The sequence below is a fragment of the Dromiciops gliroides genome, chromosome 3, assembly GCF_019393635.1.
Source record: "Dromiciops gliroides isolate mDroGli1 chromosome 3, mDroGli1.pri, whole genome shotgun sequence".
NCBI lineage: Eukaryota > Metazoa > Chordata > Mammalia > Microbiotheria > Microbiotheriidae > Dromiciops > Dromiciops gliroides.
This window is the reverse complement of record NC_057863.1, coordinates 243,405,389-243,428,496: the sequence shown is the minus strand read 5'-3', so window position 1 is coordinate 243,428,496 and position 23,108 is coordinate 243,405,389. Positions and strand designations below refer to the sequence as shown.

The 23,108-nt window shown below is 36.6% G+C and overlaps 1 protein-coding gene across 4 annotated transcripts in view; it reads left to right on the top strand.

Annotated features, from left to right (window-relative positions):
* The window catches only part of LOC122748645 (cohesin subunit SA-2-like), a 139,349-nt gene that overhangs the window by 115,081 nt on the left and 1,160 nt on the right, over positions 1–23,108 (top strand). For 3 of the 4 annotated variants that reach the window (XM_043994412.1, XM_043994410.1, XM_043994411.1), the window contains 3 exons: positions 4,308–4,507; positions 17,138–17,294; positions 18,961–19,042. In XM_043994412.1, the coding sequence (XP_043850347.1) occupies positions 4,308–4,507; positions 17,138–17,294; positions 18,961–19,042 (439 nt within the window). Of the gene's footprint in view, positions 1–4,307; positions 4,508–17,137; positions 17,295–18,960; positions 19,043–23,108 lie in introns of those variants that run through there. The other variant, XR_006355628.1, reaches the window with a different exon arrangement.

Here is a 23,108-nt window from a genome sequence, read left to right as displayed (position 1 = left end):
CTGCTTAGTTGTTTGTATTTTATTTCCCCTTTAGATTGTGAGCCCCTTGACGGTAGAGAGATTGTCTTTTACCTTTTTTTCATATCCGTAGTGCTTAGCACAGTGTCTAGCCTATAATAGGTACTTAGTAAATTATTATTGACTAACTGAATAGGGCTGGTCATCACTATGGTCACTTGACTACTACTTGGACTTTTTCTGAAGGTCCACAGATAACCTTGGTATGATGGGAAATAGCCAAGCCAATGGTAGGAGAGAAATTAACAATGCGTAAATGAAAGGAGATGTCTTTTAGAACAATCTCTTGAAATCTGAGGCAGTGAGGTCAAATGTGTAAAGAAGTCATAGTGAGTATTAGGGTTTATGTTTAACTAATGACCGTGACTAGAGGGAAGTAAGACAGAGAGGTTAATACTGAGAAGATTTGAGCAAGACTAAGGAAATGAATGTTAGATAGAATCCTACTTTGTTTAGGATATTGAAGCTAAGTCATCTGTTAAGTGTGGAAGGCAATGGTGGAAATAGTGCTAAGAGAAGAAAATGTTTGGAACTGTTATTAAAGGTGAAAGATAGGGAAAATTATTTGGTCTGTGATTTCATTTTTGTAGAATTCTGGGTACATGGTATTGCAGCTGCACAAGTAATAGAAGCAGTGTAGGAACTGGTTTTGTGATGGGATCTGTTAGAGTCTGGCTTTGCTCTTTATGGTATCCTCCCTACTTTTCAGTCTTTTTCTTTTCACTTCCTTTACTGTGCAGGTAATCACTTTATCTTCAAACTATGGGCTTAGTTTATTTGCCTCGAGCATTGAAAGAGTAAGTAACTAGCAGTGACTAGCTTGGTATCATCTAGCCAATATATGAAAGAGGTAAGACTTAACCCAGATCTTGGACTTGGCTTGAAATCAAAGCTTTGAGAGAAAGGTAAACCAAGCCCTAGTTGGGGAAGAGGAACAAGAAAATAGGAATGGTTCAAGGGACCATTGAGCCTTCAGCCATCATAAAACTGACAATAAAGTTTAATATGAGTAAGTAAGAGGATAGGAAGTCATGTTTATGAAGTGGCTTTAATAGTTCTGGAGAGCTTAAAACTCCACCATCTCCCAAGTCTATAGGTTGTCTGTAGGTAGGAGTCCATTTTAGAGATGGAGCTTTAAGAGATAATGAGAGGGGGCAGCTAGGTGGCGCAGTGGATAGAGCATCGGCCTTGGAGTCAGGAGTACCTGGGTTCAAATCCGGCCTCAGGCACTTACCACTTACTAGCTGTGTGACCCTGGGCAAGTCACTTGACCCCAATTGCCTCACACAAAAAAAAAGAGAGATAATAAGAGGGGCGGCTAGGTGGCACAGTGGATAAAGCACTGGTCCTGGATTCAGGAATACCTGAGTTCAAATCCAGCCTCAGACACTTACTAGCTGTGTGACCCTGGGCAAGTCATTTAACCCCCATTGCCCTGCAAAAATTTAAAAGAGAGAGAGAGATTGAGAGGGGCTGCTAGGTGGCGCAGTGGATAAAGCACTGGCTCTCAGGAGGACCTGAGTTCAAATCCAGCTTCAGACTCTTGACACAATAGCTGTGTGACTCTGGGCAAGTCACCCCTCAAAAAAAGAGAGGGAGAGGGAGGGAGAGAGGGGAAGGGGGAGGGGGAGGAGAATGAGAACCAAAGTATGGCCATATTGGTGTGTGGTTGAAGTGGTGTGGAAAAAGGAGGTCATTGAAGTTGAGTAGGTTAAAGAATTGAGAGGTCACATTGCTAGAGGGATCTTGAACATCATTGCTGGAGCTTCTAAGGATGATATTAGGGTGAGTTGGAAAGACTAAGGTCCAGACATTAAGCTCCATTGAAAAAGATTGGTGAAAATAGAGAATTTCTTTCCCAGAATCTTAAATCTTTAAGCTTGGAAAATAGAAGGTTACTATATTTCCTTCTGTAAATTTTATGTCTACTTTGTTCTATTGATCTACCTTTCTGTTTCTTAGCCAGTACCAGGTACTGTTGATAATTATTGCCTTATAATATAGTTTAAAACGTGGTACCATGAATCCTCCTTCCTTTATTTTTTTCATTAATTCCTTTTATATTCTCGGGGGGGGGGGGGCGGGCAATGAGAGTTAAGTGACTTGTCATGGATCACACAGGTAGTAAGTGTCAAGTGTCTGAGGCTGGACTTGAACTCAGGTCCTCCTGAATCCAGGGCCTGTGCTTTATCCACTGTGCCACTTAGCTGCCCCCAATTCCTTTTATATTCTTGACATTTTGTTCTTCCAAATAATTTCCCAATAAATCCAAATATTTCTTTCTAGCTCAATGAAATATTTTTTTCAGTAATTAATTGGGATGGCATTTAATATATACATAAATTTAGGTAGAATTGTCATTTTTATTTTTCTCCAATTTTTTTAATTTGACATTTTATTTCTATAAAACCTATTTTTTAATTATGTTCATGTTGTTCCTGGGTTTATCTTGGCATTTATATTCCCAGGTATTTTATGCTGTCTACAGTTATTTTAAATGGGCTATCTTTTACTATCTCATCTTCTAACTTTTATTGGTAATATATATGTTAAAATGTTGGTGATTTCTGTGGGCTTATTTCATATCCTGCTATTTTATTAAAATTATTTGTTTCAACTGAAAAAAAAAAAGATGGGTGAAAGTTTAGTAAAGGGGAGGAACAAGGATGAGGAGAACAAACAAAATGGAATGGACTTTAAAATAGGAAAAGTTATTGAGGGCCAGCAACACATATAAAAAAGACTTAGCATATTTCTAGTCCTAGCATTGTTCCTTTTGTTCAATCACAATTGGACAAGGATTTGACAAATGATTTGAGTGCACCTTGAAATGAGAAAGGTCATTGAAGAATGATAGTAGACAATGGTCTAGAACCAACAGTAGAAAATATATTGTCCACCCTGATGGAGTGTCCTGATGCAGAATTGCCGAGATAATAGAAGAAATGTAGGAACTGGTTTGTGGGATGTGGCTTTAGAATCTTAGTTTGATCCTTATAATCCCCTCTCTACCTTCTAGTCTTTTTTCCTCTGTTGTGTGTTTTATGGGGAGGTTGGGGTGGGGGAATGGAGGGGGGAATCCTCCCTGATTCACTTGTTCTCTCATTGCCAGTGACTGAAGAGAAGAAATGAAGGAATTGAAAACAACCTTATTAGTTAACCATTTCATTATTCAGGGAGTTCTAAGAACAACAGACAAAAATCACTTCTAAGTTTAAAAAAAATCCTTTATCTACAACAGAATTCATTATCTTTGCTCTAAACCTGCCCCTCTTCTGAACTTTATTTCTATTTGAGAGCACAAGCTTCTTTCCAGCTGCCCAAGTTTTCACCCTCAAATTCATTCCCAGTTTTTCACTTTCCTACTTCTCAAGTATCCAATCAGTTGCTAAATCTTGTTGATTCTACCTCCACATCTCTTTTTGTATGTGTAGCTCTCTCTACCCACATGGCCATCAGCCCAGTTCAGGTATGTGATTTAATATGGATGACCTCACCACCTGTTGCTTGGACTATTACATTAGTCTCCAGTCTCTCTGCCTTTCCTGTCTTTCTCTTGTACTGTCCATTATTCACTAAGCTGACTGATTTTTTTTTCTAAAGCACAATTTTGCCCATGTTGGTCCCCTGCTTAATGAACTCCAGGGGCTTGCTATTCTCTAGGACCAAATACATATTCCTTTGGTATTTAAAGCCCTCCAGAATCTGGTTCTAATCAGATTCTAGTTTTCCAGTTTTGTTAGATTACTCCCTTTAAAGTACTCTATGACCCCACCAAACTTGCCTTCTTGGCTGTTTGTCTTAAATGACACTCCATCTGGCATAATCATGCCTTTGCACAGGCTTTCCCTCATTTCTGAACCTCAGTTACTTCTTAGCTATGTCCCTTAGAATCTGTTATTTTCCTTTAAAATTGAATGCAAACACCACCTCCTACATGAAGTCTTTCCTTATTGTTATGCAGTTTGTAAGGCCTTCCCCAAAAGATGATCTCATGTTTATTTTGCATATATTTATCTTATAAAGAGAAGAATGTAAGCTCCACTGGGGCAGGGACTGTTTTTATCTTTATTCCCAGTACAGTGCATGGCACCTAGTAGCAGTTTAATAAATGCTTGTTGATTGACTATACATCTTCTGAGCACTTCCGTTTCCTCATCTGTAAAATGAGCAGATAATATCTTAGGTTCTTTCTAGCTTTAACATTCTGTGATCTAGTGAACATTTTTAGGTGTTATCAAGTGAGTACGTGGGCTTCATGTTTCACTTTCATTTTCTCTTGCCTGCAGGTATTACTACCTGCAGGAATTTGTTACAGACCACATGTTGTTGACTTGTAAAGGGGAAAATTGGCATCCATTGTACTGTTATCGCAGCTCTCTGATAGGAACTGATGATGATGCAGAAAGCACAATAGCAAGTAGTTTTAGAGAATGGCCTCCACCTGACAGATCAAAAGTCTTTGCCTCGAAGAGAAAGTTTTCTGATGGTACGTATGACACCTGTCTTTGTCATATTCATGTTACTTATGGCCCCAGGCAGCTCAGTTGAGTGTTTTATAACTGTCTGGATGAATAGTCTTGAAGATGGTCTTAAAATTGGACTGGTAAATTTTCATTCTAGTCTTTATTAATACCATGATATGAAAACACCTTTTGGTATTGTCTTTTTAAAATGACATTTATTTTGACACAAAATGCAGTAACCAGCAAATCAAATCCCCTTACAAAGTACATTCCCTGAAAAAACAAATCAGTTATTAACAAAAAGAGAGAGAAAGGTATGATAACATTTATATTGTTAGTATTTGATCAGAATTTTGCTTCTCTATAATCAATGTTATTTATATAACCATAGTATTATGTATGTTGTTATTTTGGCTCTGTTTTCTTCATTTTGTGTCACTTTATTGAAGTCTTAGGTTTCTCTGAATCTTTATTAGCTATGTGACCTTGGGAATGTTACTTAACTGTTTGCCTCAGTTTCCTCACCTGTAAAATGGGCACTTACCTCCCAGGGTGTTTGTGAAAATCAAATGAGATATTTGTAATGTTTCCAGCACAGTACCTGGCACATAGTAGGTACTTCATAAATGCTTGCTGCTGGGGGCAGCTAGGTGGTGCAGTGGATAAAGCACTGGCCCTGGATTCAGGAGGACCTGAATTTAAATGTGGCTTCAAACACTTGACATTTACTAGCTATATGACCCTGGTCAAGTCACTTAACCCTCATTGCTGTCCCCACCCCCACCCCCAATGCTTGCTGCTATTATTGTTACTATTATTCTCATCATTATTATCCCTTATGGCACAATAATATCATATCACTTGCTCACTTTCTAATTTGACTAGCCTTTTAATAATCATTAGATGCATATTTTACTTCCAGTTTTTTATTATTACAAACAACACTGCTATCAACATTTTTTTAAAAAGGTCTTTTTTTTTTACATGGATAATTTCTTATGTCCCAATCCCCTTGGGATATAGAGTAATTTGTTCCTTGAAAATTGCTTTTCTTGGGGCAGCTAGGTGGCACAGTGGATAGAGCACTGGCCCTGGAGTCAGGAGGACCTGAGTTCAAATCGGGCCTCAGACACTTGATGCTTACAAGCTGTGTGACCCTGGGCAAGTCACTTAACCCCAATAGCCTCATCCAAAAAAAAAAAAAAAAGAAAGAATGAAAGAAAAGAAAAATGCTTTTCTTGTTTGTGAAAATTTCAGCCTCTTTGGAGTAGAGTCAACAGTTATAAACGTTTCCATTTGTTTTCTTACATAATTCTTGCATTGTTTTCCAGAATGGTTCAACCAATTCACAGATTCACAAGCAACGAATTTTACTTTCCTTATCTTTCCATAACCCTATTTCCAACAATGAGTTTTCCATTGTTTACATTCTTTTTTTTTAAGGTTCATGCTTAATTTATTGGTCTTTTCTTTCTCTTTTTAGTATAAATCAAGGATACAAATGTTCCTTTAAGGATTGCTTTAGTTATATCCTCCAAATTTTGGAATTTTTTTGCATCATTATCTTTTTCTTTATTGTTTCTGATCATTAATTTTAGTTATTTTATGTCTGGTTTATTCTTTAACCCATTATCTTTAAAATAAATTTTTATTGATTTCTTTTGTTTTTACATTACCAAAATTTCTCCCAATATTCCTTCCATTCTTCCTTCCCAGAAAGCCGTCCCCTAGAACAAATAATTTTTCTTTTCTTTTCTTTTCTTTTCTTTTCTTTTCTTTTCTTTTCTTTTCTTTTCTTTTCTTTTTTTTTTTTTTAGTGAGGCAATTGGGGTTAAGTGACTTGCCCAGGGTCACACAGCTAGTAAGTGTTAAGTGTCTGAGGTCAGATTTGAACTCAGGTCCTCCTGACTCCAGGGCTGGTGCTCTATCCACTGTGCCACCTAACTGCCCCAAATTTTTCTTTTAAAGAAAATGAAGAAGAGAAAAAAATCAGCTAAAGTCATCAATACATTGGAGGGGATAAACTGGCATAGCAATATTTGATACCTGTGGATTTTCCACTTCTGCAAAGGAGAACCTTTACTCATTCTTTAGGATATCAATATTTAATTCCCGCTTAAGACAACATTATTTATATTTTCACCTATTGGTTATAACTTTTGTGTCTTTTAGCTTGTAATTAATATATTTCATTTCTTCAAAATGAATTTCCTTTCAGATTTTAATAATTTTCTTTGTTTCTTCATTTCCATAAGAAAAATCCTGAATTTGCCTGTTGCTATTTTGTTTTGTTTGTTTTTTCATATTCTGACACATTGTATCTAAGGATGTGAGCATTTTCTACTCTTCATAATTTTAGGGACCACAGTCCAAAATCCAAAATGAGTTATTTTGGTCACTCTTCTGTTGGTTTCTGTTTTATGTTAAATTTTTTTGGTCTCTATCATGAAATGACTAATAGGTTTTTCTTTTCTGATGCCCATATTGGAATCTACTACATATATTCATTTATTTATTTATGAGTTTTTCCCTAGCATATGATTATTTTTGTATAGATGCCAATGTAATGCTATAAAATATATTTAAGATGTGTGTGTGTATATATGTTTAATTCGGGGATTACTAAGTCTCTCATCTAATGTTTCAAACACATCCTGTTTATATCTCTAATGTTTTTCTTACTTAGTCATTTTTAAAATTTCTCTAACTCTGAAAGAGGCATGTTGAATTCCCAAGAGATTACTGTCTCTTATTTTGCATGTCTTCTTATAATTCATTTATCTTTTCCTCTAAGTACTGACATATTCTGTCATTTAGTAGATACATTTTAATTATCGTAATTTTTATTGTACCTATAAGCATGAAATAGTCTCCCTCCTCTCTTAACATTTCCATTTTTACTATTAGTTTCTGAGACATGATTGTTATTTTCACTTTTTAAAATTAAAACAATTCTAACTCCAGACCCTTATTTTAACTCTTTATGAATCCTTTTACTTTAAGTGTGATTTGTTGGGTTTTGCTCTCTAATCCATTCTGCTCATTATATCCAAATCTTTTTTTTTTTTTTTTTGCTTAGGGGTTTTTTGAAAATTTTCTCATTGATATTCATGGATGCAGTTATAGTTTATCTTTCCTGTCAAATCTTGTTATAATTTTTCCCCCTTTTTTGAAAGAGAAGTAGTATGAGTAGTAGATAGAGGGATGGCCTGGAAGCCAGAAGTCTAATCTTTCACCTTCCCAATCACTTAATCTCTCAGTGCTCTAAACAACTTTCTAAGACTGTAACAGAGAAAAGTTGACAACCTGCATTGGTATAAGGAGTTTCCTCACTTGAGATTGCCCTAAACTAATGAAATCACTGGTTTAGTCTCTATCTCTGTCCCTTTTTTGGAAAAAAAGAAAAACATCACCATTAGATATTTTCAGCCTATTATCCTTCTTTTGCTTTCTCTTATCTGTATCACTCTTTTTTTTTCCTACCTGCTCTTCCTTTTGTGTGAGTAATCTGTAGCCTTCCTCAGCTTTCTTTTGTTTGAGGTAGTCCCTTTAATAATACCTCTTGTATCCTAGCGCAGTTCCATGCCCTCTCTTAATTCTACTTACACTACTATAATCTTTTTTCCCCCCCTTAATTTTTATCCCAGAAAAGGTGCAATTCATGGGATTCTATTTTATTCTCTGGAGGATTACTCAATTTTGTAAGATATATCATTCTTTTTTTAAAAAAGACATTTTTATTAATATTTCAATTACTATCTCTTTGTAGATGATTCTCAGATCTCTTTAACCAGTCCTAACCTCTCTTCTGACTTCTAGTCTCCTATCTCCAGCTGCCAGGTGGAGATGTCCAAATTTGATGTCCCATAGACATTGGAAACTCAGCATGTCCAAAGCTGAACTCATTATCTTTGATCCCAAACCCTACCCTCTTCTGAATTTTCCTGTCATTGTTGAAAGCACTCACTCATCCAGCTCACAATTTTGGTAACACCCTCAATTCCTCATTCTCTCTCCTACTCCAGGGTCAATATGTTTTGAGGGTCTATTGATTCTGCTTTTGCAAATTCTCTGGCATATACCTCCTTCTCTCCTGTGACACTGCCATCCTGGTAGTTTTATCACCTCACACTTGTACTATTGCAATAGCTTTCTCCCCTTACCCCCTTAATAACATAGTATAATAAAGAAAATGCTCATGAAACTGCAAATCTGCTATTTACAACTTGCTATTACTTTTAAATATATAATAAAGTTAAAATGTAAATTTCTTTTTTTTCTCTCTAAACCCACACCCCCCGAAATGGCTACATTAGATCAAGCTCATAGTTTTTGTTTTGGGTTTTTTTTGGGGGGGGGGGTTGGTTTTTTTGGTGAGGCAATTGGGGTTTAGTGACTTGCCCAGGGTCACACAGCTAGTAAGTATCAAGTGTCTGAGATTGGATTTGAACTCAGGTCCTCCTGAATCCAGGGCCAGTGCTCTATCCACTGCGCCACCTAGCTGCTCCAAGCTCATAGTTTCTTATAGCACAGTACTATTCCATCACAGTTATATGTTACAACTTGTTCCCCAATTGGCAGGCATCCCCACAATTTCCAGTTCTTTGCTACCACAAAGAGAGGTGCTATAAACATTTTAGAACATATAGGTTCTTTTCATTTTTCCCCAATCATCTTTGAAAATAGACTTAGTAGTGTTTTTGCTGGGTCAAAAATAGCCTTATTTTTGATCTCCTTGCCCAGGTCTATCATCCTGCAGTCCATCTTCCACTCAAAATGATCTTCCTAGGGGGCAGCTAGGTGGCGCAGTGGATAAAGCACTAGCCCTGGAGTCAGGAGGACCTGCGTTCAAATCCAGCCTCAGACACTTGATACTTACTGGCTGTGTGACCCTGGGCAAGTCACTTAACCCCCATTGCCCTGCCAAAAAAAAAAAGATCTTCCTAAAAGAGCAAGTCTGAACATGTCACCACCTCTCTCTTACTCCCACATCCTTTCACCCTTCCTCATTCTCTGTATTTCAGTGCCTTCCCTATACCTCCCAGATCAAATAAAAATCCACTGTTTGGCTTTTAAAGTCCTTCATAACCTGGGCACACCTAACTTTTCCAGCTTTCTTACACTTTACTCTTCTCCATATAGTGTACTCTGTGATCCAATGACACTGACCTAGTTGATATTTTCTCACACTGGAAAGATGCCTAATCTTCTAATTCTGTTGATTTTTACTGGCTGTCCCTCATGGAAATGTTCTCCTTCCTTGTTTCTATTTTCCTACTTCCCTGGCACACCAGAGCCATTTTGATTGGTATTTCTTAGTAAGTTATCATTCTTTTCTTGTCTGCTTGAAGTATTCTTTACTTAAATTTTGAGCTCTGGATCTTAGCAGTCACATTTCTAGAGGTAAATTGCAATCCTGCTTCCTCTCTGATGGTGTCCTATTAATTTATTGATCTTTATTGTGCTTGCTAGTATTTCTGAGCAATTTTATTTCCTAAAATATTGTATTTTTTTCATCATTCTATCACATTTGTTTCAGCATGTGTTGGTTTTTTTTTTTTCAGAGACCAGTGCTTCTCAAATTTTCTCTTGGAGCCCTGTTTCCTTCCTCGGTTGTTTTTTATTTAATTCTCAAAAAATTGCTGTCTTGATATTGCTCTGGTAATTTCTGTAGCATTTAAAAATCTTTTTAGTTCTGTCTTCTACATTCTTTTTTTTAGGGTGTCTATTTGACAAAGTTTTTCAGTTTCTCTTTTAAGTGATTAGTTTACCACAATAAAACATAAGGTTCTTGAAGGCACGAAATATTTTATTTTCCCCCTTGTATAGTCCATATTTGGTGGCAGAGAGATACTTTTTGAAGTCACAAATCAGTAATTCTGTTTTGTTTTTTGGTGTTTTTTTTATTTAGAGCAGTTTCACCTTTAAATCCTCCTTTTGTCATTTTGTTAGGTTTTCCAGCTATTCTTAAGGTTCTTTTGACCAATTGATTCTTATTTATGGGATATTAATTATAATAATTTCAGAATTAGTTTCTTCTAAAGATTTTTTTTGGCATTCTCATAATCCATAGTATTTCTTCATTGTATTAGGATCTTCTTTTGGTCTGTTTTTTCGCAGCTTATTTTCTTTGACTCTCTTTGGTTTCTTATATAGGAATTTTTTTTCATTTCTCTGATGTTTGGCATAATTTATAGCTAATATAAGGTAATGAGGGATACCTTGGCTTGTAACATCCTTTCACTCAGATATTTTGCCAGAAGCATGGTAGTAAATAAATGTGTGTGTGTGTGTGTGTGTGTGTGTGTGTGTGTGTGTGTGTGTGTATGTGTAGTTTAGAATTAGTGAGGTCATACAGGTACTAATGTGAAAGGATGGGGGAGTGGGAGAGAGGTGGTGACATGTTCAGACTTACTCTTTTAGGAAGATCATTTTGAGTGGAAGTCCAAGTCACTTATCCTCACTGGCCTTCCTAGCAAAGTAGGTCTAGAATTAGAAATGACCTATGCCACCATCTAGTCCAAGTTCCCTGTTTTACACAGGCCCAGGAAAGTTGTGACTGGTCTGAGGACACAGAAGTTTTATGTAGCAAAAATGAAATTTGAATTTAGGACTTCTGAGTCCAAAGACAGTTCCCATTCTGCCATATTGTAAAATGAAGGAATGGTTTAGACAGCTTTCTGAGTCAATGATCCTGGGTATTTTCTTGCAACCATATAATTTCTTTTTTTTAACATACATAAAATAAAAAATGAACAAAAGGCAGTAAAAGTAACATAGGACTGTTGAAATTAATTATGTACAGTTACTATTTTGAGCCTTCCCCCCAAAATAAACAAAATGTAGACTTCTTAGTTTTGTTTACTGACCTTGGTTTCTTTATATTTAAATATCTACTGTTTTTTATAATGGAGAGTAAGGTTTGGGTCTAATTTTAATTGATTTTTAAAATATAACTAGTTTGGTGTGTACCTCTCAGCTACCCTTTGTATTGGACATATTTTCAAATATTCTGAATGGGAAAATTAAGGTATTTTGCAGGGTTCAGAACTTAAATTCTGCAATATGGTGTGAGTAGAAAGAGTACTGGATTTGTAATTAAAATTTAGGATTTCAAGGCCTGGCTCTCTCACTCAACTTACTTTAGGGTAAATCTCTGAGCTTCATTTTTCTTACCTGTAATATAGGGTCATTAATAATAGTATTGCCTACCTCATAGGGATATTATATGGATTAAGTAAGCTAATTACATAAGCATTGTATAAATTATAAAGTAGTATGCTTTAACAGATTATGACAGCATAAGACGTCATAATCATTAATACCCAATGCCTAGGTTCCTAAGTCAGTGAAATTAGGTTAGTATTGGTGAATATTAATAATGAAGTAGTCTTCAAAGTATCTCTTTTAAGAAATCTTTTAGTAGTTTTTGCAACCAGAGTTTTCCAAGGATACTATATGGTTACTATTCTTGGAATACCACAGTCTCTGTAGAATTGATAACCATTGATTCTTCAGTGGGTCTGAGATCTTATTATTATGGAGACTGTCTCTACCAATACATATTGCAACCTATCCATGCCTTCTTATGCTGTATGACTTCTCCACATTTTGTAAATTTTTCACAGGGTTCTATGCAAAATGACAGTGGCCATCTTTTAGATCCACTGACATTGTGTAAATATCAGTAGATGTACTGTCCATTGATTACCCCTTTACTCTCACTACGTGCCTGGCTCACCTTCTTTTCTGGTCATATAGCTTCGATGATAACTTTTGCTAGTAGTCTGGCATTATTCTTCCATGGTAATATGTTGCATACTATTTATATTTATATTTTTTTGGTATAATTTTATTTTTTTCAATTAACAAAGCTGTTTTCTTTTCTTTGCACCTTCTTCCTTAACTGAAAATCATAAAATCAAAACACAGCCCTTATAAGAAATATTGCATAGTCATGCAAACCAAATTTCCACATTGTCAGTGTCCAAATATTATATGTTTCAGTCTTCATCTTAAGTCTGTCACCTCTCTGTCAGGAGGTGAGGTAGTGTTTCATCATGGGTTCTCTGAAAATCATGGTTGATCACTATATTGATCAGAATTCTTAAGTCTTTTAAAATAATTATTTGTCTTTAATGTGTAAATTCTTCTCAGTTCTTTTTACTTCTTTGTATTAATTCACTCAAGTTTTCCTAGTTTTCTCTGAAACTATTCCCTTCGTCATTTCTTATAGTCTAAAAGTATTCCTTATGCTGTAATTTGTTTAGCCATTCCCCAATTTATGGGCACCGCCTTGGTTTCTAGTTCTTTGCTACCACAAAGAAAGCTGCTATGAATATTTTAGTACATATATGGGTTCTCTTCTTTTTTTGGAATTTTTATGGTATGGATATAGTAGTGGTACTGCTGGGTCAAAAGATATACACAACTTAGTAAATTTTGGGAAACAGTTTCAAATTGCTTTCCAGGTAGCATACCAATTCACAGTTCTACCAGTAGTGCATCAATGTTATCATTTTCATGTAGCCCATCCAACATTTTTCTTTTTCCTTTCATTATTAATTTTCCCAATATCATGGGTGTGAGGTGGAACCTCAAAGTTGTTTTCATTTGCATTTTCCTGGTTGCTAGTGATTTGAGAGATCTGTAACATTAAGTCTTTGGGAGACCTGAAACATTAATTCTTTAAACTGATATTCCAAGAATTACAACCATACAGCATCGATGGAAGAGGCTGCATATATAAAAACCATACTGGATTTCTTGAAAGTGATAACTTTGGGGCAGCTAGGTGGCGCAGTGGATAGAGCACCGGCCCTGGAGTCAGGAGGACCTGAGTTCAAATCCGGCCTCAGACACCTAACACTTACTAGCTGTGTGACCCCGGGCAAGTCACTTAACCCCAATTGCCTCACTTAAAAAAAAAAACAACAACAACAACAAAAAAGAAAGTGATAACTTTGATATTCACCAAGGCATTAAATAGGGTGATTTATAGTCCTCAAAGCTATTTGTTACCATCCTGTAGGATTTCCACAATATATGATCCTTTAGATGCTGTTGTGTGTAACATTATGCTGATTTCCTGAAACACTGAAATATTATACAACCTCCTAAATAAGGCCTATAACCACTCAAAAGAGTTTGGCTTAACTGTCCACATAGAAAAAATAAGGAACTTCTAGATCTGTTCCATAATTACATATATCTTAGATATTGTTTATTGATAATGGACTGAGCTTCAAAATGAGTACAGCAGGCTTAGATTGCTTTTTGGGAATAAATCAATGCCCTTAACCCTAAGATTCTCCTAGGAATAAATGCCCATCTTTAAAAACTTAGATTAGATAGAGCTAAAAATAAAACAAAATAGCTAAGTTATTCTCAAGCTTACCCATAAGATACTTGTACTGTTGTTTGCTTGCTCTTTTTATCTTTTTACAGGTATGAGCAGGTTACATCATGGGGTAAGAAAGGGAGTCTGCCAGATATCCATCAGAAGTTCTGGTTATCTGCAAGAACCACTGTTCTAGCGGCATCCTGAAATACATTGTGTAATATATCAGACTTGATGTCATTTATATACTTATTCAAACTCAGAGCTCAGTTAAGAACATAGTTACTTTTCTATAGACCTGAAGAGAAGTTCCAGTAATCGGGAACACCACAATTGACTCCTTTTATTTACTGTTGGATCCTTAATTCTTGCTTTCCTGCTTTTGCATTGTCAGCAAACTTATGACCATTCATCCACTGATACCTTTTTTAAAAGATTACAAGAATTATAGTTCTGTTCAAGAATGTGAACTGGTCCATAGTCTGGTCTCTACCCATCTTTTTATAGGAACTGACTTGAACTATAGTATTAAGTTTACCAAAAAACAATCTGGAGTTGTCTCTCATCCCATAGAGTCATTTCCTATAACAAATAATAGTTTTGAGAGAGAAAAAAAGAGGAAGAGACCAAAAAAAAAATCAGCAAAAGGAATCAGTACATTTAAAAGTCTGAAAATATATGCACTGTACCATGCTCTTGAACCTCCTATTTCTGCAGTGGACTGTGGGTTTCTTTCTCATGTCTCTTTGGAGCCATGCTTAAAAATACATGTGTTAGTTGATGTCTTCTGTTTCTTACATCATCATGATTACCCCAAGTATCTTTCCCAATGTCTCTTCCAGATAGACATATTATGTAATAAAGTATAATATTTAAAAAGGAAAAAGAATCATCATGACTGATAAAATGTTTTAAAAATATGAAAACATATGTGATGTGTAACATCTAGGGATCTCTCACCTCCATGGAGGGATAAATTGGGGATATCTTCTCATACCTCTTCATTCCAGTCCTGCTTGATCTTTATAATTTTGTTACATTTACCTATGAATTTTTGGTATGTAGTTGTTCTATCCATGTACATAGCTGTAACTGTTGTGTATATTGTTTTCTTGGCTCTGCTTACTTAGCTCTACATTAGTTCATATAGATCCTTCCATGCTTCTCTATATTCATCACTTAATTTGTTACAGCACAGTAATATGCCATTACATTCCTGTATCACAGTTTGTTTAGCTATGGGGTCACACAGCTAGTAAGTGTCAAGTGTCTGAGGTTGCATTTGAACTCAGGTACTCCTGAATCCAGGGCTGGTGCTTTATCCACTGCGCCACCTAGCTGCCCCCTCAGCTTTGTTCTTATAGATGGCTCCCTTGGGGTAGAAGCCTGGTAATGGAGGCTTTGCTTGTATAAATTTATTTATTTGTATAATTCCAAATTGCTTTCCAGAGTGGTCATACCATTTCACAGCTTTTTCAGAGATGTATTAGCTTGCCTATCATTCCATAACCCTTGCAACATAGACTATCAGCATTTTTTGTCATTTTTGCTTGTTTGCAGGGTGTGAAGTGAAACCTCAGGGTTGTTTGGATTTGCATTTTTCTTATTTGTAATTTGGATAAATGGTTGTGAATACTTTGCAGTTCTTTGAAGAATTCTTTGTTCATATTCTTTGACCACTCAACGATTGGAGAATGAAATAATAACTTCTGATTGTTTTGTGCTTCTTTCTGTTTATATTGCTATAGTTATTGCACATATAATTTTCTTGCCTCTTCTAACTTTTCAGATTGCACAGATCTTTCCGTGATTCTCTGTATTCATTATATGGGTCATTTCTTACAGCATATATTCTATTACTTTCATTAACCATGATTTGATTAGTTGTTTCCTAGATGATGGGTATCTACTTTGCTTTTAGTGCTTTGTCATCACAAAAAGAGCTGCTAATTTATTTTATTATTATTATTTTTTTTTTTTTGGTGTATATGTGAATTTTCTTATCAGTGACCTCCTTGTGGTATAAGCCTCCTTCTTTGAATTTTAAAAGAAGTTAATTGTTGAATTCTTTCCTCTGTGCTAAGATATCAACAAGATTAACTGTTTTTGCACTGGCCCTGGATTAAGGAGTACCAGAGTTCAACTCTGGCCTCAGACACTTGATACGTACTAGCTGTGTGACCTTGGGCAAATCACTTAACCCTCATTTCCCAACCAAAAAAAAAACCAAAAAACCAACAACCCCAAAATAAAAGATTGTTTTCTTTTAACAAGGATTTTATTTTCTCTGTTGTTAGAGTGAGCCAGGGTAGTCTGGTGGTTTAGATCTGAGATGAACAAAGTGAAATACTTACAGATTTTTAAACTTTTTTTTTTTTTAAGTGAGGCACTTGGAGTTAAGTGACTTTCCCAGGGTCACACAGCTAGTAAGTGTTAAGTGTCTGAGGCTGGATTTGAATTCAGGTACTCTTGACTCCAGGGCCAGTGCTCTATCCACTGCACCACCTAGCTGCCCCTAATTTTTAAGCATTTAACAAAAGGGGACTTACTTGTCCTAGCGGAGGAAGGAATTTCATAAGAAGAAAAGGATATTCATTGGGGATACAGCTTTGATTTGGCTGAGTATATCTCATCTGTGCCTGGTGTTGGTCATTCTGTTGGTCTACAATCAGAAGTCTGAATAAGAAGTTCCAGGCCCTTGTTTTCTAGATGTTTTGTACTCCAGTGACTAGGAAACTGCGAGCAATAGCCTGAGCCAATTAAATCTGGAGGGCATTTTAAATACCTTTCAAAGAAAAACTAGTCCATGCTTCCTTGGTCAGGGCCATTACATATTGTTGCTACTACATTTGTCATCTTTCTTGGCATGCCCAGGCCTCTTGGCATATTAAACACTCTTCCTTGTCTAAGGAAAGTTTTCTTGTCTAAAAACAAAAAGTTCTAGAATATTTGTGAAGTACCTTCCTTACCTAACTTAGATCTTCATGAAGTCTTAGGGAGATTAGGCATTTTCTGTTATAACAGAATCTTGTGTCATGGCTTCCCTTGTCTCGATTTTTCTTTGGAGACTCTCCTTTTCACTTGGTACATCCTAATGAAGAATGTAGTGATGGAAGTTTAGGAATCTCAGAGTAAAGGTCAAATGGCAAACCTAGTAGGAAAGCCAGGACTAGGTCCTAGTCTGTTTTAAGTGTGTTGAGCCAAGTTGCCTCACTGGGAAGCCCTATAATAACCATTTTCAATTTTGTTGGCATTGTATGTCCCATTTTGCTTTGGTTTTCTCTACCTTTGCTATTTCCTTTCTTATGTATAGGGAGCGTTATGGATATTTCCCTTCCTGGGAGCTCACGACAACCAGTGGATTCACAGTCAGATTCACCGCTCTCCTATTTCTCATGGAAAAGTAAAACAGTAACATCAGAAGAGAACACTTGGGGTATGAGAAGCCCCGAAGTGCAAGACACAGCTAGGTAATGGGAAGATTTATCTCAAATGGCTTTCCTCTTACCATGCTGACTTGGACCTTTTGTGTGCTTGTGGAAAATGTGCTGAATCATTGTGCCCTAGGCCAGCTTCTGAGTAAAAAGGTGCCCAGGATACAGTCATCTTGAAAGTATACTGTAGTCTTTAGAAAGGAATCCATCAACTTTAGGGAGTATTTTATAATACATATTATTGCTGGCCACTAGGAACACATGTCTTTGTTATATATGATGGTAAATTATCCTCTCAGTTATATTGGTGGGGAGTGCAACAAAGTAAAGCTCCTACATAACTAGACTGTCTGCCTTGTTCCTGCCTAGCAGGACACCTATGCTCCATAGACTCTTAGGATTAGTTAAGGATTTTAGAATCAATCTAGTCCAACTCCCTACCCATTGTAGGAATTTTTTCTTACAGACTAACTACTCCTTGTATACCTTTAGTCCACCTCCTCATAAAGGTAGCCAGGGCTAGGGTTTTTTGGACAGCTTTTGGAACTGGAAAATATACATTCTTCATAGTGAAGTGAAATCTGATTCAATATAGTTTTCAACAATAAGTTGATTTGGTCTCTTGAATCAGGCAGTTAAAAAGCCCAAGACACAGTTTGTATTATAAATCAAACAGTCAACATCAGGGACCACCTAGCAGCCTGGACTATTTAGCCACTGAAAACATTATTCCCAAAGTAAAAGCTTCCTTTGTTCAAGCTCTACATGGGAACCTCACTGTAAAGCTTACCATTTAAGTTGAGGACATATGCAGTATCTTAGAATAACCAAGGTTTGAGGCCAGATTTAATATGGAAAGGTCTTCATGGGGATGGGAGAAGCAAAAGAAATAATTCAGAAATAGTTTTTTATGTGCTTCAAATTTAAATATAAAAGGAGGTTACTTAGTACTTTGAAACTTCCTTCCAAAAGTCAATGTGAGTATATTCCTAAAACTATCAGTTCATCTATATTCTATTTTCCACTTAATGTTGAAGCATTAAGTTGTAGCTCACCGTACAATGGGGTCATTGTTATTTTTCTTCCTAACTTCTTGTGCTGCATTATGAGGATACTTGGAGCAGGTGAAAGATCTTTGGCTGCTGGAATTGTTTGGTATATCCAGCTGCCAAGCAGTGTGTTGCTTAAATGGAGGTTTTGGCACCCCTAGCTGCTGATACACTTTGTTTTTTTTGTGATGCTGTTTATAGCTGGTTAAGATGGGATAAAGGAGTCAGTGGTGCTGGCTTCCTTGGCAGGATTAGAAAATTGAACATTAAACATTGGGAGTCCTTAAATGAATTCCCTTCTGTAGAGATGGCAAATCCACAGGAAAAGAGAAAAGTAAGTCTTGTGAAATACTACTAATTTTGTAGATGACATTTCATTGACTATAATTTATGTATTGGTTCAGAATTCCCAGTTGAAACATTGTAGTTCGTGGACAACACACCTCCCTCTTTATTAAAATGTTTTTAAAAAATAAAATTTAGGCCTATTTCCAATTTTTTTTAAAGCATACTTTTCTCTTTAAAAGAAACAAATATTTATAGCAAACTTCTTCCAAGAATCCTGGGTTTTTATTTTTTCACTGTTAGCAGGGTCTAAGGGGATTCCCTAGATAGAGGTCATGGTCTGAGACCAAAGTGTTCCACTTTTGCAGGATGGAAGACTCACCAGAAAGCCTGCCCGAAGAACAAACAGAGGACCTCAGTGAAGATATTGATGTGCTTGAAACAGATGAGGTAACTGATCAGGTTGTGAACTTTTCAAAACCTAGCCAGAGTCTTTTGAGTATTGGACAAGTTTGTGGCACTTGGAGCTGTTGCTTCTTGCTTTTTCATTCCCTGCCTTACCTGCCAAGTGCCACATTTCCAGCAGGCTCCTATCCTGTCAAGGTCACAATAGGTCAGTGCATCTTTTGGTCCTTATTTGTCTTCCATGGACTTGCACCTTTACTCCTAGTTTTCACGTGCTCCTTTTGCTAAGTTGTTGGTTGTAGACATTTCATAGTGTAATGATTGGAATGACGCCACCTACTGGAGACTTGCTGTGGAGAGCTACACCATGAGGAAAATGCCTCAGAGACATTGTGGCTTTTCCTTGGCGTCAGGAAATGACGTTTGCTCATGGGTGCTGTCTATCAAGGCTACCAGCCAATCAACTTGAGGAGCCTCCTATTTTCTGGGAGGAGACAGGAAGGAGGAAAGGGAGCCTGCGCGGAGAGCGCTTGGACTTTTGGGTTCCTGACTTGGTGGTGGCGGTGGCAGAGGACTTCACAGGAAATTTGAGGAAAGATAGGAATGCCAGGCTGTTGGAATTCTGTTCTCAATCTTTTTCTTTCTATTTTCCAATAAACCCTTAAAAACCTAAACTCGTTTTATCAGTGATTTTAGTCAGTTTCCCCCAAAAACTGGGGGAACAGATTAGAATCCACATGTAGAATCTTAAATTACACAATAGGAAGAATTACTAAGAAAAGGGAATGACCTCTGGATACTAGTACCATGTATAGATGTATGATGTGGTAAGAGAAGAGAGGACAGCTATATTTAGCAGGGAAACACATTTTACCTCCACAAAAATCTTCTAATACCTGATCTTGTAGAGGTGACCTACAATTTTTTTTTTTAATGGAAACCTGTAAAACTATCACCATTTGCCAATACTTACAGTAAACTAAACAGTGTATATAGAAGCATCTTGGTGACAGTGGATAGAGTGCTAGGCCTGGAGTCAGGAAGAACAGAATTCAACTAGTTGCATGATCTTAACAAATCACTTAGACCTCTTTTTGCTTCCATTCCCACCTCTGTGAAATGGTGATAATAATTTAATGCCTTATATCCCAAAGAGGTTTGATGAATCCTTATTGAATTGAAAACTAAGTCAGTGTTACTCTGGGTTGTTGTGTCTGTCCCCATGACAAGGATGTGAAATGAGTGCTAGATAATTTTGGTCTTTTTTGCATTAGCTGAATTTCTCTAAGAAATGGTAATAATTATACTCAATATCTGTAATCCGTTTCCTATTTTTCAGATTTGAAAGTATTTCAAAACAGATTAGGCTGTAGCAGCTATAAGTACATGAAATATTTCTCATCTTTATCCTTTTTTCTAATTTCATATTTAATTGATCCATGAACAAATCAATTATCGGATTATACATGGGTGATTTTGAAATGATTGGTAATCTGTCAAGAAATAGTCCATTTGCGTTTTCATAATGTTGTTGATGTTGAATGTGAGAAGCCTGTGACATTCTTCTCAGAAAATAAGTTACATGCACGTGGTGATCTAAAGCTCACATACTGCTTTTCTTACAGCATCCTCTAGGGTAGGCAATACAGACATTAGGATCCCCATTTTATAAACAAGGAAATTGAGGCTCTTATTGAGTAAGTGATTTGTCTGTGATCAAATAGTTGGCAAGTGCATGAGATTTTAATTCATTCCAAATCCAACACTGTCTATTCCCTAACTTCTTAAACTGTGGGTTGTGACCCCATATGGAGATGTGTAACTGAATGTGGGGGTAGCGAAAAATTTGGCGACAGTAAAAGGTTGTGTATTCCTCTTTTATATACCTATCAACCAAAGGTTGCGTAAAACTTTCTCAGGCAAAAAGAGGTCTTTGTAACCTGCTGCTTCTTCAGAAGCTGTTCACTTCATATAGATACCTGTACCTGATTAAATACATCTGGAAGAAATCTGTGCTTATACATGACATTATTTTAAGGGTTCTCAGTGATTGATTTAAAATACTTCTATAACAAACTTTTCACCATAAAAGACAAATAGTGACTACATTTGGAAAATAGTATCAGTCCCATATATGCTTGTAGAGAAGTTAGAAATAGCACTAAAGAAAAGACAGGAAAAAAATTAGACTTGAGCAAGTATTCACAGAGATCAGTGTTGAAGGAGACAGAATTGTGAAGGTATTGAAGGATTTATTTAGTGTGATAGATAAGTCTGGAAGGGATGGGGGGAAAACAAATTTCAGATTTTAACCAACCCACTCCCCCCCAATTTTGAGAAAACATCAACAGCTACTAATCTGCTTACTTTTCTACATTTATCAAATTTTAAGGGAAATAATCTATATCTGCACCCAGGACATCTTTGATGAGAGTATTGAGTAAGAGATAAGGTTTTGTCAAATATTATGTATGATTGATCATATCTTTATCAGCACATAATTACCTGCTTGTTGTTGGTTAGTAAAAAGATTTGGTAGAAGAAAATGCTGCCTTAAAGACTCTTCCAATGTATCTCCCATCCATAGATTAAAATCATTGAAGATTCCTTGAAAGATACAGCAGAGATTTTCTGATTATTGGTTAAGCTAAGTGCTAGGCACTGAGGATATAAAGACAAAAATGAAATGGTTTCTGCCCTCAAGAAGCTTACATTTTGTGTAAGGGAGAGAAGTACATACACATTTATATATGGGTGTGTATATAGAAAACAAATTCAAAGCGGGGATGGGGAGTACTAGCAGGAGCATGAAAAGGTATCATGTGTATAGGGACATTTGAATTGAGCTTTGAAGGAAACTAGGGATCCTTTGAAACAGAGGGGAGGTTGGAATCTATTTGAGGCATGAGGGACAGCCATGCTCTAGTGCAGAGATGGGAGATTGAGGGTCATGTGTGACCAACTCTAAGAAGTTTAAAAAGGTAGCTAAGTTCTGAAGGCCTTTAAGTGTCCAACAGAGGAGTTTGTATTTTAACCTAGAGATAACAGGGAGCCTTATGAATGTGACTTTGGATAAATTGGAAAGAGACTTGAGTCAGAAAAACCAGTTAGGAGGCTAATAGTACACCTAAGAAGTGAGAAGTCCCTGAACTAGGATAGTGGTTGTGTGAGTGGAGAGAAGGGGATTTATGAGAGATGTTGTAAACATCAGTAAGATTTGGCATCATATTAGATTTGTAGGGTGAAGGGGAGTAATCAAGGATGACTCTGAGGTTGCAAGCTGGAATGGATGATGGCACCCTCAACTGGCATAGTAAAGTTTGGAGGAGGGGTAGATTGGGGGCAGGAAGGAATAAGGAGAAGACAGTGTTACATTTTGAACATTCTGAATTTTTGAGATACTGACTTTTATAAAGATATTTATGTGCTCATGAAAGGTATTCACTGTCCTGGAAGATCAGCAGAGTCCCAAGTTGAAGAATGATTCTCCAAGGCAGGTGTTCATAAGCTGGAATCCATAAACTTAAAAAAAAAATGACAATTGAATTATGTAATTCAGTAATTCATTTGTGATGAATTTGTAATCCTGTTCTTATACATTTGAAAACGTCATTCTGAGAAAGGGTACATAGTCTTCATCACTCATTAAGCAGTTTACAATAGAAGAAAGGTGAAGATTCTTGCCCTAAGAGTAGTGAGGTCCTACAGGTAGGTATTCCTGCTTACAAGTCACATTATCTTTGTTGAACCAAGTTTCAGAACATTGTTCATCAGGCTGTGTCTTGCACAGTGTCCAGGAGGATCAAGGAAATTACAAAGTTCTGATCCAAAACCTCTCCCAGGAACAAATACTAATCTTTTAAAGACTTGCTCCACAAGCATCTGTCTGATGTGGAGTCAAGAAACATTACTGTCTTTGAAGAATTTCAATGAGTATTACCACCCAGAGGGTAGTGAAAGGCACATGGTAGATGTGAGTAGGCTGCTATATGTAACAACTAGTAAAGGAGGTCATCAAAGAAATGTATATCTGAAAAAGACCATGGGTTGGCTACATGGCAAGAGCCAGAGATAACCAATCAGAAGCTCATGTGCTGTGCTGGCATCCTCA